General features: G+C 45.1%; 3 protein-coding genes across 3 annotated transcripts; 1 reads left to right on the top strand and 2 right to left on the bottom strand.

Annotated features, from left to right (window-relative positions):
* Positions 1-447: 447 nt before the first annotated feature.
* On the bottom strand, positions 448-3,004 carry HO133_006362 (uncharacterized protein; the record flags this gene model as incomplete). Its single annotated transcript, XM_037297260.1, has 2 exons — positions 448-1,475; positions 1,663-3,004. The coding sequence occupies 2 exons, from the start codon at positions 3,002-3,004 to the stop codon at positions 448-450; spliced, it is 2,370 nt and encodes a 789-aa protein (XP_037147385.1).
* A 488-nt stretch (positions 3,005-3,492) lies between these two features.
* HO133_006361 (uncharacterized protein) lies at positions 3,493-5,427 on the bottom strand (the record flags this gene model as incomplete). Its single annotated transcript, XM_037297259.1, has 2 exons — positions 3,493-4,385; positions 4,437-5,427. 2 exons carry the CDS (start codon positions 5,425-5,427, stop codon positions 3,493-3,495), a joined length of 1,884 nt encoding a protein of 627 aa, XP_037147384.1.
* Positions 5,428-11,116: 5,689 nt separating this feature from the next.
* HO133_006360 (uncharacterized protein) lies at positions 11,117-12,604 on the top strand (the record flags this gene model as incomplete). Its single annotated transcript, XM_037297258.1, has 2 exons — positions 11,117-11,236; positions 11,441-12,604. The coding sequence occupies 2 exons, from the start codon at positions 11,117-11,119 to the stop codon at positions 12,602-12,604; spliced, it is 1,284 nt and encodes a 427-aa protein (XP_037147383.1).
* Between the last annotated feature and the right edge of the window lie 53 nt (positions 12,605-12,657).

Raw genomic sequence — 12,657 nt, 5'->3', positions numbered from 1 at the left:
TGTATAGGGGCGATAATTCTGAATGAAGTCCTACAGTCCAGGCGCGGTGTCAGAAAAAAGTGATCCTGTTCACGGAGTTTTCTTAAAGTCCATTTCGTCTTAGGGGTCAGTAAAAGTACTGCCTTTCTGCGCCATCTGCCGTGCAAAGTGCTCAAAAGCTTGAGCGGTCAGCCGCCCAGCTTCATAGTCTCGCTTTCCACCGCGGTTCTTATCACGTCCTTTGATCCCACCCCATCGAGCCCATCGAGGTAATGTCCGGGTCTCATATTGAACTGCTGCCATCGCTTTCTTTCCCTTTTACCGCTCGTCCGGAAGACTTGTTCTCCTCAAGAGCACCGCCTGATGAGGGACTGTTGGCATTATCGGAGGCTGTGCTAGTTGCGGCGGCGGGCATTGAGACTTTTGGCAAGAACTTCGCTGCAACGGCGTGTACTGCCTGCTTTACACTTATTCGGTTCCATCATCTGGCGTCCACCTTTTCCATGTCTTCGCCTTTCTCGATCTCTCACTATCCGTTTGTTCGAAGACGCCTTCTTTCTCCACCCTCTCCAAACCCTCATCCACCAACTGCGTTGGCCCCTTTCCTGTATCTCTCTCCGTCTCTGTCAAATTACCACTCACCCCCTTTGACCCCTCTGATTGCTCGTCCGGCCCCTCACGCCAGATGCCCAACCCACCACTCCTACCTCCTTTCTTCCCAACCACTCTAACGTCATCAATGACACATCCCTTGTCAACACCTTTACACATATCCACAACTGTCAACGCGGCGCCCATGACTCCGGTAAGCGCTTCCATTTCTACGCCCGTCCTCGCCGTCGTCTCGACCTGCACTGAGATGCGGACGCCTCCGTAAATCCCAATGGGCTCAGAAAGCTGCAATGTTTCCTCGAGCCCCTGTTCTTCCCATATCGAAGTGTAACTGTCAGGTTGTGTGTCAAAGTTGGAATGACCGACCGGCTCAACACGTACGATGCACCCTTCAACAGGCACGCCGCCATGCGCTAGAGGTATGAAATCGCTGGTTTTCTTGACGGCTTGGACAGCGGCTATGCGGGCGACAGCTAGTACGTCACCCTTTTTGATGGCATTTTGACGGATCAAACCCAAAGGTTTATGATTAGAGAAACGGACGTGGCCGATAGCGACAGCGACGCGATGGGTGACGGATTTGGCGCTGGTGGATATGAGGTGGATTTCGGACGAGGGTGTTAGATGTGGAAGGGACGAAGCGGGCAATTTCGCAGAAGAAGTTGAAGATAACTCCGGAGGTGGTGTCTTAGGAGATGTGGTGGAGATTGCGCGGATGGTTGTCATGGGTTGGTATGTACCAAACCAAAGGTGTAATGGCACAGCGAGGGGTGTAGTTGCTAAACGGAGAGTTGTAGACTTTGGCCTCCTTTCTTTGTTTAGAAAAGCCGCTGGCCATGAACAGAGATGCATTGGAGTAGGGCAAGCGCCGGCAGGTGGATTGTCTGAGCCCACCAAAGTCAGTTAACAGAAACACACTTTCACGATGTCATCTTAGCGCAGAGGGAAGAGAGCGGCAGAAAATCGTCACATACATCAGTCGTATCGCAAAGTGCAGAAGAGAGATCCAGTCGTGATATACATTCGTCTCCTCACATTCGACATTCATAGAACAAGAATCCGCCTACCCACCAATCAGAATCATCGGCCTGTTCTTCATATTCTCTAATTCGCCCATGCCAGCATGCTTCTCCTTCTTCCTCTTCACCGCCATACCAATCAGTCCCAAGAGTTGTCTTTCTCTTTCACCATACCCTAGCGGCTGCACATCTCCCGGCAGCGCCTGCCTTTTATCCATCTCGACTTGCTTGATCGCTTCCATCGCTTCCTCATCGATTGGTTGCCCATTGTTGCCTTTTCGCAGCAGGTCCCTGAGGCTGACTTCGGCGTTTCCAAAAAGACAAACCTTGAGATTTCCATCACTCGTAATCCTTAACCGATTACAGCTCCCACAAAAGTTGTGCGTCATACTCGTGATAAATCCAATCCGCCCCCTAAACCCCGGTACTCTAAAAGTCTTACTCGTATCATTCATCTCATCTCTCACCTTCTCCAAGCTCGGGTGCTTCTCTCTAATCATGCCCAGCATCTCCTTATAACTCAACATCTTCCCCTTCGCCCACTTGTTGCCATCGAAGGGCATATACTCGATGAATCTAACCTCAACATCTTTATCCCGTCCCATCTCCACAAAGGGGATAATCTCGCGCTCGTTGATACCGCGCATGACGACGCAATTTATTTTCAGCTTGATGCCCGCGCCGAGGCGGTTCATTTCGAGTATTCGGTCAATGCTGCGGATGACGGCGGAGAAGCCCTGCCGGCGAGTCATGATTTGGAATTGGAAGGGGTCGAGGGTATCGAGGGAGAGATTGACGCCTGTGAGGCCTGCTTCTGCCATGGAGTCTAGTTTTCTGTGGAGGGCGATGCCGTTGGTTGTGATGCATAGCTCCTTCAGCCCTTTACTTCGTAGACTCCCGATCTCGTGCATGAGCGGCACTATGTCCTTCCGAATCGTAGGCTCCCCTCCTGTCAACCGTATTTTCGTGACGCCCTGCGAGACGAAGAGCGCGGAGAGGTAGGATATCTCAGGCGTCGTGAGGAGGTGTGAAGCCGGGGAGAGCGGCACCCCTTCTTCAGGCATGCAGTATGTGCAACGTAGGTTGCAGCGTTCGGTAATAGAGATCCGTAGGTAGTCATGTTGGCGCGAGAAGTTGTCTGTCAGGAAGTCGGAGAAAGGTCTTGCGTCTCTGAGTGGCTGTTTGCGGGTCGTAGGGTGCGATTCAGTCAGTGGATGTGATTGTGGTGGAGTGCGGAGTGGGAATGGCGGAATATCATCGAAGGGCACCGGTTGCTGTGTAGCTGTTACAGCTGAGGCGATGCCTCGACGTTCTTTGGGCAAGCCTCGAGGCAAAAGGCGGGGTCGCTTTGTGGGCTTCAGCCGGCAAATGGCACGAGGGAGTAAGAACTCCATGACTGGTTACAAAGGAAGACAAGGATCCAAAATCCAGCATGGCTACCACGAAAGCTTTGAAATCAAGACAAATGGGAATCATTGAGAACCATAAATATTTCGGAAAACTTTGCGGCTTTGGTCATGCCAACGGGTGTCGCCGAGATGTCCGAAGGAACGTCATACCTACGCGGTAAGTTTGTGGACAAAGGCCTGGAACAATGGTTTCGGACACAAGGAAAGTATGGACCGATGAAAAATACGAGGGAAGTCGAAGACTGAGCGGAGGAAAGTGAAGATTGAGATAGATGATTGTTTGGTTGTAGTCTATATAAAGTACAACTAAAAGAGGCCGCTGAGAGATGGCAGAGCTGAGTCCGCCATCAATAACCACCATCAGAATCAGAAAAGAGAGATGATACATCATCTAGCACAAGCAAGGCCGTAACATTCATGATACACACTATGAGAACCCCCCCCCACAACCCGAAACACCGATGATAAAGAAATCACAGGTGCGAGGTGATGGCAGCTACCCTTGACGAAGCTGCATCAAGCCTCGAGCACAAACGCTCAAACCTTTCGATGGTCGCTGAACTGACTTCTTGAGACTCGCCGGGATCTTCTGCAATGACAAGTTCAAGTCGGCCAAAAGCCTTCTCAAGCTCAATCTCGCCAAAGATGCGATCTTCAGGTTTCATCGCAGCTGGCTTCGAAGAGGTACATGGTTGGTCGATGAAGAGAGCAAAAGCAGGGTCAGAGACGTCAATGTCGACCTCTTGCGGGCGGCGTTCGATGACCTCGGGCATTATGATCTTCTCCGCTGATGCCGGCATAGGCTCGACCTCTGCGGGCTCATCCTTGAAGACATCGCTAGAGTAGGAGCCAACGAAGTTGGATGTCTTGCCGTGGAGCATTGCGAAGCTCATCGAGTCGACAGCTGGACCTTGGGGCAGTTCAGTGACAGCGTAGACTTGAGCATCGTAGAGGCCACGGAAGTCCACATTACTGTCGGTCCAGCCGTTGTTCGCAGACTCGGCACCGTTGTATTGGAAAGAGTTCTCCTCGGGGATCATTGTCATACCAACGTGGGTGTTTGAGTTTTGCGATGGTAATGGACCGGGGGTGGTCTGGTTTGGGTTGACGTCTTTGCGAGGAGTGGCGGATGGAGGTCGAGAAGCTAGAGTTTGCGATTGGGGACGTGGAATCTCTGGCATCGACGCAGGCGCCCCAGTGCCACTCAGGTCGTTCAAGAAAGTGGAGAAAGCTGGCGACGACAAAAGCATGCGTGTCAAGTCGGTCAAGCGAGTGTTCTCTGCCACCAATTCCTCGTTCTTCGCTCGCAATTCGTCGGCCTCGCTTGCTTTGGCGGCGATCTCTCCTTCTAGTTGCCCAATGTATTCTATGTAGATGTCAGAAACTTTCATATAGCGTTGATTACCAGGAGTCATACCCTTTCGTCTCGAACGGAAAGCCCTCGCGGAGACCTTGTTCCTCAGCTGGCGCCTCTCCTTGCTGCTCAGCTTCTTCCCTTCCTCACTTGCCAGCAGCCTCTCATCCTCATCCATGTCCTCCTCGTCTTTTCTCATGCGAGCACTGTTCGAAAGGGTACCATTTCCTGTTGGCGTGGCAGCATCGTCATCGTTTGACGAAGCGACGCTGCTGTGTCTCATCTGATTGAGCAGGCGAGAGATGCTCTCTTCGACGATTGGATCAGTAGGAGGTTTTGAAGTGCTTCCGTTGCGGCTGGCTTGACGAGAGTGCGTTGAAGGCAAAGGCTTCTGTGTTGCCAAGGTTCGTTGCTGTTGTTGTTGCTGCTGAGCTTCGGCTTGAGCCTTTGCTAAAGCCGCTTGCTGTTGATGCATACCTGGCCAGACGCGACCTGGATGAGCTTGGGTTGTAAGGGATTGCGGCGTGCTTTCCTGTCCACCGATGGCAGCCGGGTCGACGAAGCTGGAGTTCAGCACAGGCAAGTCGTTGGTCGGAGAGTTGTTGAAGTCGAGATCCATATCGATAGAGGAGCCCAAGCCAAGAGCAGATCCAAATTTCAAGTAGTCGTCGCCGGTGTTTATGTCCATGCCGAAGTATCCATCTGATGGTTGCATTGTGCCATAGAACTGTTGATTCCGGCCATAGCTGAATTGGTCCACCTGATTGAGAGCAAAAGTGTTGGCCAATGCACCGACCGGCAGACCAGCTTGTTGCTTATATTGCTCATATTGATGGCTTGGACCGGCAAATTGTTGGGTTGATTGGATTGGATATCGCGAAGTCTGATTGTTTGTTGACGACGTGGGAGTGCTGACAGACTTGGAGTGAGCGGATAGAGGTGAGATGGATGGAGTTGGGACAACAGTCTGGTCATAATTGATGAAGCTGTCCGGATCGAAGCAACTGCCTACTGGAGATGACTCCGTTGAAGGTTCCAGTTTGAATGTAGTCATGGTATCGTGTGATGACTTGCGAAACACGCAATCGTCTATGTCGGCCTTCCGAATGTCGTAGGTAGATGAGGTTGGAGGATGCAGGACCTCAATGATGACTAGTCGTTGGTGTTTTGCTTGTTCACAAACGGTTGCCTGATGGGTCGCTTATGTTGACTTTCTCCTGGCTATTCCGATCTTCCCGACTCTTTCATCCGCAACAACGATGACTATTGCCGTTATCAGCTAAGGAACCATGCGGTGAAACTGCTGTGGATAGTAGAGAAGAGGTTTAGGATAGTGTGAGTATCAAGCAAGAGCGAGAGCATGAATGTGGCGGAACAATGATGAAGTCTCGAGATTGCTGGGGGGCACGGCAGCAGCATCTAAATTTAGGTGGACGATCTTCCGGGCAGTGCAACGCGGCCTTACCGGTAGCTGCACCACGCAACAGCAGTGAACCACTGTCAACCAATCGCTCCAACGCTCTCGTGCCAAGCCCTCGCACTTGGCGGGTCGGTAAAAGGATCTGCCTCTCTCGGTGTCCCGGTGTCTCGGAAGAGTTTAGCGTGGCGCGTCGAGACTCGGTCGAGTACCTACGATACTTTATTATTGGCTCACCACAACGATATACCGAATTAATTAGTATATAAGATACTACCATATAGCCGAAGCGTCCATCTGGTCATCGTTTGGAACCATATTTTATATATAAAGGGGCCTTATAACACTGTGGTATCGTATAGCCTAAGGCGCTAATGTCTTATCTTACTAAGCTCGCTATTATTAATCGAAGAGCTCGAAAAAGCGCTCTACTAAAATAGAAGCTATAAATATATATAGAGTATATTTCTTCTATTGTTTCCTTAGAATTAGTTAATTAATTATAAAGTATATCTTATTAAATAAAAGAATATCTTTAAAAGAAAGATATACGTCTAGAATAATTATATATATTATTTTATTATTAATTAAATAAGTAATTATCTTCTATCTTCTCTTTATCTTTATTCTTTTATTTCTTTATTCTTAATAACTTTCTTATATATATTTTAAAATTAATTATCGATTTAGTACCTCTATAAATTTAATAAATTTAATATACTTATAAGAAAATCTAGCTCGACTATATAATTAAGATCTAAATTAATTTTAAAGTCTATTAAGCTTTATAGCGTTTATAAAGCCTATATATCGAAATTTAATTTACTTTAATTCTTTAAGTATTAGTCTCTTATATATCTCTCTTATATCGATAAAGAGCGTCTTTTTAACGAGTTTAAAGCTTAGTATATTATTTATATTAACGCTCTATCTAAATATAAGTTATTTTAGAATAAATTCGATAACTATTAAAAGAAGAATAGAAGATAAATTTTATATATTAGATAGTAAAAGCTAATTACTATTAGTTATATTATAATTATAATAATTTAAAATATATATATTATTAAGTTAAAGTTTATTAATAGATATCTTATAATTAAAAATCTTAATATTATTATATTTATACTTAAGAACTAGATAATTAATTAAGTAAATATCGAGAATATAAAGAAGAGTATCTATAAGAATTATTTTTATATAATTAAATATTCTAAATTAAAAGCTTATCTAATAAAGCTTTTTAAGATAATTTAAAACTATAATAATAGGGTTAATAAGTAATAATTTATTTAATAAGCTAAGAAGATCTTTAAAGCTATATTTTCTAATTAAGTATATAAAAAGATTAATTAGCTAATTAACTTTATAAGTTTTAATTTTTTAAATAATTAATTTTAAATATTTCGAAAAAGAAATAAAATTTTAATTCGTTATTCTATAAAAAGAACTTAAAAAGTTTAATATCTTCTTTTAAAAGTCTATATAAGAGTTATTATAATTATTAATATATCTATTTAAGCTCTCGAAGATTATTATAAATAAATCGGTTTTTAATTTTAATCTAATAGACATAATTCGTAGTCTTTTCTTAATTAAATACCTTTATATAATAAAAGTCGCTATCTTCTAGACGATATTAGTAATATAAATTAAATCTTTATACTCTATAAACTCTTAATTAAAACGTTTTACGATTTTAAGAGAGTAGAAATTATTTAAATCAAGAAAATTAGATTTAAATAAGATAAAATATATATTATATTATAATTTACGTTATAATTAATAAATTTTCTTATTATAGACCTTTTTTAATCTTTAAAAAAATAAATAATCTTAAAAACTTTATAATTAAAAACGAGATAAGATAATATAATAAGAGGGTTGTTACGGATTCCTCCACTAGGCGTCCCGATTGGGCTTAGTGCCTTGGCACTGCAGAGACTTCTTCCACTGCAGGCCTACATTCATAGAATTATCACACCACACACACACATTATTCATGCATATGATTCCACTTAGGACTATTCCTTAACAATGGTTAAGGTTTAATAAAATTTAAAGATTTACTATAATAGCGAGATTATAGTTAAATAACTAAGAGAGTAATATAATATAATTATATTTATATTCTTTAATTAAAAAAAGTCTTATTTTTATCTTCTTAATTTTAATATTTTTAAAGATTAAAAAATATCGAAGATAAAATAAGCTCTAAAGAATCTTAACGTTATATCTTCGTTTATTCTCTTAAACTATATCGACTATATTTAAATATTCGATATAATTATTAATAAATCTCTAAAAATTCGTATTTAAAGATAATAGAATCTTTATTATTAGAATTATTTCAGCAAATAAAAAGATAATAAATATTTCGTTAATAATTATTAAGTTTCATTTATAAAATAAGTGATTTAAACTTAAGAGAATTTATATAAAGAGCTTAATAAAATAATTTATAATATATATAAAAAGCTTAAATTAGCTCTTATTATTAATAATTCTAACGATTATAAAATAAGTATTAAAGATTTATTTAAATTTTAAATAGAGAAGTAGTATTTAAATCTATCTATTAATTAAAAGAAGAATATCTTTAATATTTTAATATTTAATATAAAGAAAAAGAGAAAGAAGAACTTTAATATAGATTTAAAAGCTATATATATAATAAATAATAAAAAGAATATTAATAGTAGCGATAGCGAGATCTATAATAAGGATTTAAATAATAAGAATAATAGCGATAAATTAGACGCTATAAGAGAGATAGTATCTAATTTAAAAGCGTAGAGTATTATAAATAATCTATATCTACTGCGACTATATAGAGTTATTCTACTTATCTTACTACTAAAAGTTTACTTAATTAATTATTAATAAATTTAAATATTATAAAGAGAGCTACGAAGAGAATATTTCTAATTTTACTTTAAGAGTCTAGTATAATTAAGTATTATTACTTAGTAAACTATTAAGATCTCTATCTTATAATCTAATTATAGCCTACGTCTAAAAACTACTAATTTGAATAATATTTTATATGCAAAGGGGCTTTATAACGATGTGGTCTTTTATATGACAATTAACCCGGTAATAATAATCAAAATAAGATAATCATAATAAGACGAAGAAGAAGAAGAAGAAGAAGAAGAATGCTTATTTCAACACAGACAATCTTGGCCCTGCTAATACTCGTGGATTCCAGAAATGAGTTACTTGATAGAGCGAGGACACCAATAGATCAAGCGACATGCCGCTGAGTGGAAATATCTATTGGTGTCCTCGCTCTATCAAGTAACTCACTTCTGGAATCCACGAGTATATCTACGCGGGGATGAAGATCAAGAATACCTAGGTACCTAGTACTCGTACTTAAACGGTCGTTTCACTATGCGCGGATCAAAATTTCTCTCTCCGTTTGCTGGTTGAGACTCTGCGTCTCTGCCTCTCATCAGTCTCTGTCGGCTTCGATCTGAGGACTCGATTAGATACTCGTGATCCGACCGCACCAACGCCAAGTGCGAGCTGTCATTACAGAGATACGCCTGCTAAAGCTGGGCACATTCCGGTACTTTTACTTCCGGAACTTTTCTGCTTCAGATTTGAACCTCCGTTAAGGATTGCATCCTACGTAGGACATCATTAATCCCTGCTTCTGCACACGAATTGCTGAGGTTGTGTTGTACCTTGCTCCTCGACGGTTACTTGTCGTGCCGTGAGGAGCTTTTCGATGAAAAGCTCCTCCAGTATGACTTTTACAGATATGCAACAAGCGAGGATCTTGGACATGATTTTCTGGCACGTCTTCTGTAGCTTTCCGTTGGTGAACGGTGAAAATAGGTTCAAGAACAGGGACTGTGCCAATTGCAATAGGATGAACCCCTGAAAACAACGGACAACATTAGACAACATGGCCCCCGGAAAGGCTTCGAAGGCCCAAAAAAGGGCACGTCTTACTCGTCTTTCAGAGAGCGGGGTCTAAGCCTGCTGGAAGTCTTATATTTGTTATCAGTAGCTTCTGCTTCTCCTGTCCATCGAAGATTTCGAGCCCGCTAGGCTTCGTGGGGCGGTCTTTCGTCTCCCATCGGCACAAGTGTGCATTCTTCCATCTTTGTCTCCCTTTCATACCTTCTGGTACTGGAAAAGAAGACCTAAAGCGCCGTTTGGATATGCTAATGGTTTCGAGCCGTTATGCTGGAAACATGTAAGCTGTCAATTCGAGTGATCACATCGTTGCCTTTCACTTCAAAGACAAGCAATCGCTATTCTCAACCTCGAATATTGCGCTAGGACCAGCATAAGTTTCCAGCTCGAAATGGATCCACCTTCGTGGATTGTAGATTACACAGACGCAGTTGGGATTTTTGGCTCTTGTATGATGAAGCTGAAGAATTTGTCGCTGCTCCGATATGAATACAGGTGTGGAACGAGTTTAGCGGAAACATTTTGAGGCAAACGTCGTTGGCATCGTTGAGAGATAGCATGTACAATGATCTGCCTCATCCACCCACGGATGGAGCTTTCAAGTCAAAAGAACATATTAGACTCGATTGGGGAAAGATGAAACAAACAACTCTGGACACTTTTCGGTCACGACAGCCAGGCTGTTCTGTGCTGGACGATTCAGGCTATGTCACAAGTCATTGTCTTGCGTTCCCTCTGTCCGACTATCTCGTTCCAATTGCCGTTCTCCAAGCCTCTGCTCGCAACGAGCGTACAGTATTGTCTTTGTCCAGATACCTCTGTTAACAATGCGTTGGTCCTTTGTCCTACTAGGAGGCGGACCTCGAGCCAAATGCCACTGACAATGCATTGAATCTTGAACAAAGATACTATGTCATTGTCCAGAAAGTTGATGCGAGGAAGCAGTCCTTAAATTTGACGCCTCTCTGCTTCCCAATTGCTCTCCAACCATCCGCTGTGTGCAACATCCCCTCTCACTCTCTCTCTCACTCACTCACTCATCTCAATCAGCTCTGCCAGTCAGACCATTCGGTCAGAAAGCTCACCCAAGCACGTAAGTCTTCTTCTTTCGAGACTCACTCACATCCTCTTTCCAGCGACCATGGGTCTCGGCAGCACCATCTCCCGCAACCCCTCGGTTGCAGGCTCATCCATATATGAGCCCTCCCATCGAACCAGCTCAGGATCATCAACCGTGCATTCTGCACTGCGTTCCGCCTCATCCATCTATGAATCGTCTGCCCCCCAATCTAGGTCCTCCTCCACCCTACGTGCGACCTCAAGTCGGGCAAGCACGTCCGCTTCAACCTCCAAACCTTCCACCGTGCGTGCTTCGACCGTCACCTCCGCGACCTCTATGTCCAAACTGATGCGGTCCGCCTCCACCGCGTCCACAAGTCGCGAAAGCTCGTCCGCTTCTTTAAGTTCCACTGTGCGCCCTCCAACCGTCGCCTCTAGAACTTCAAAAAACCCTGCGGTACGTGATTCAACCGCAACCTCCACGTCCAAGCTTATTCGATCCGCTTCTACGGCCTCCACACTGCGTCCACTAACATCAACTCCCGCATCCTCCACCACCAGCCTCCTTCGCTCAACCTCTAAGCGCGCTCCCTCACACTTCTTGACCACCGCAAGCCGCATCCTCTGGGGGCGTCCACCACCCAGCCATTCCACCCTACAGCCGTCCCAAATTGCCGCCCTCACGCACACCCTCTCCCTCCCCGTTGAGACTCCAATGCTTTCCAGTGTCGTAGGCGCCCTAGGTGTGCCGCTAAGTCGAAGCCAATTCTCCCCTACCCCGAGCTGTTTCTGCAACGCTCACTTCTGGTTCGAGCAGAAATACATCGACGAGCTGACCGAAGTCATCACGCACGAGATCGGCCCTCAACTCGACAAGCTAAGGATAGCTCCCCGGGAACTCATCTCAAGAAAGACCGAACGCCTCCTCTCAACCCTCCAGCCCTACCAAGACATCCTCACCAGCACCACCGACACCAGCAGCATCCTCAGCATGGAACCCACCTGCCCGGCCTGCACGCTGAGCCACTTCTTCCAAAACCCCGCCGCGGTCAACGCACTGACTCTGGCCGTCAAGGGCCGAAAACACCGCGCCCATCCGTGGCCCGCCAGCATGGCCTGGCTCGATCCCTGCCCCGGTAGGGAATGGGAAGCCAAATGGAGGTCGGAGGGCAAATCCGTCGCGCACGACCGCGTCCGCGTGCAGCGCTGGCGGAGGGAAACTCGCGCGCACGAACGAGTGCCCGACGCGCCCCCGCAGGTGCTGGGCCACCAGCCGGGCGAGGGGTGCGATTTCTGCGACGCCCTGCGCATGGAGCGGGCGGATGAGGCGGAGTTGGACGCCGCGATCGCGGAGGAGGAAGAGGAAGGCGACGACAAGGAAACGCGCGCTGTGGGAGAACCGGCAAGGTATAGCGGAGCTGCAGACGAGATCCATGATGATGATGATGATGATGACGATGCTTCCGGTTCCGAAACCCTCCGATCCGACTCCTCGACCACCCTCCGCGCGATGGAAGAAGAGAGTATCATCAAAGGCTACCTGAGACCACCGACGACAACGACGGACTCCGCATGCCACCCCCGTCCCGACGCCGACGACCTCTCCGGGAACAAAGCGGAGCAGGAAGCGAGGAGGAAATCGTCCGTGATGGGGGGCTACCTGGCCCACAGGGGCGGGAGAGGGGAGGGAGAGCGGGCGAAGAGGGCGAGCGATTGGGCGAGGAGTTATCAGTGTTTGGTGGGGCGGAGCCCGGATTCGCAGACGACGTTGCTGTTTGAGCGGTATTCGGAGCCTGGGTTGAGGGCCGTTGAGGGGTGGATCTAGAGGGCGGGTGGGTGGGGATTGATCGGGGGTTTTGGAATTTGGGGGCATGTAGA

The sequence above is a fragment of the Letharia lupina genome (genome assembly GCF_014066315.1).
Source record: "Letharia lupina isolate WasteWater1 chromosome Unknown contig_24, whole genome shotgun sequence".
Lineage (NCBI taxonomy): Eukaryota > Fungi > Ascomycota > Lecanoromycetes > Lecanorales > Parmeliaceae > Letharia > Letharia lupina.
Note: the sequence above shows the minus strand (reverse complement) of the source record. Positions and strands in the feature narration are given on the sequence as shown.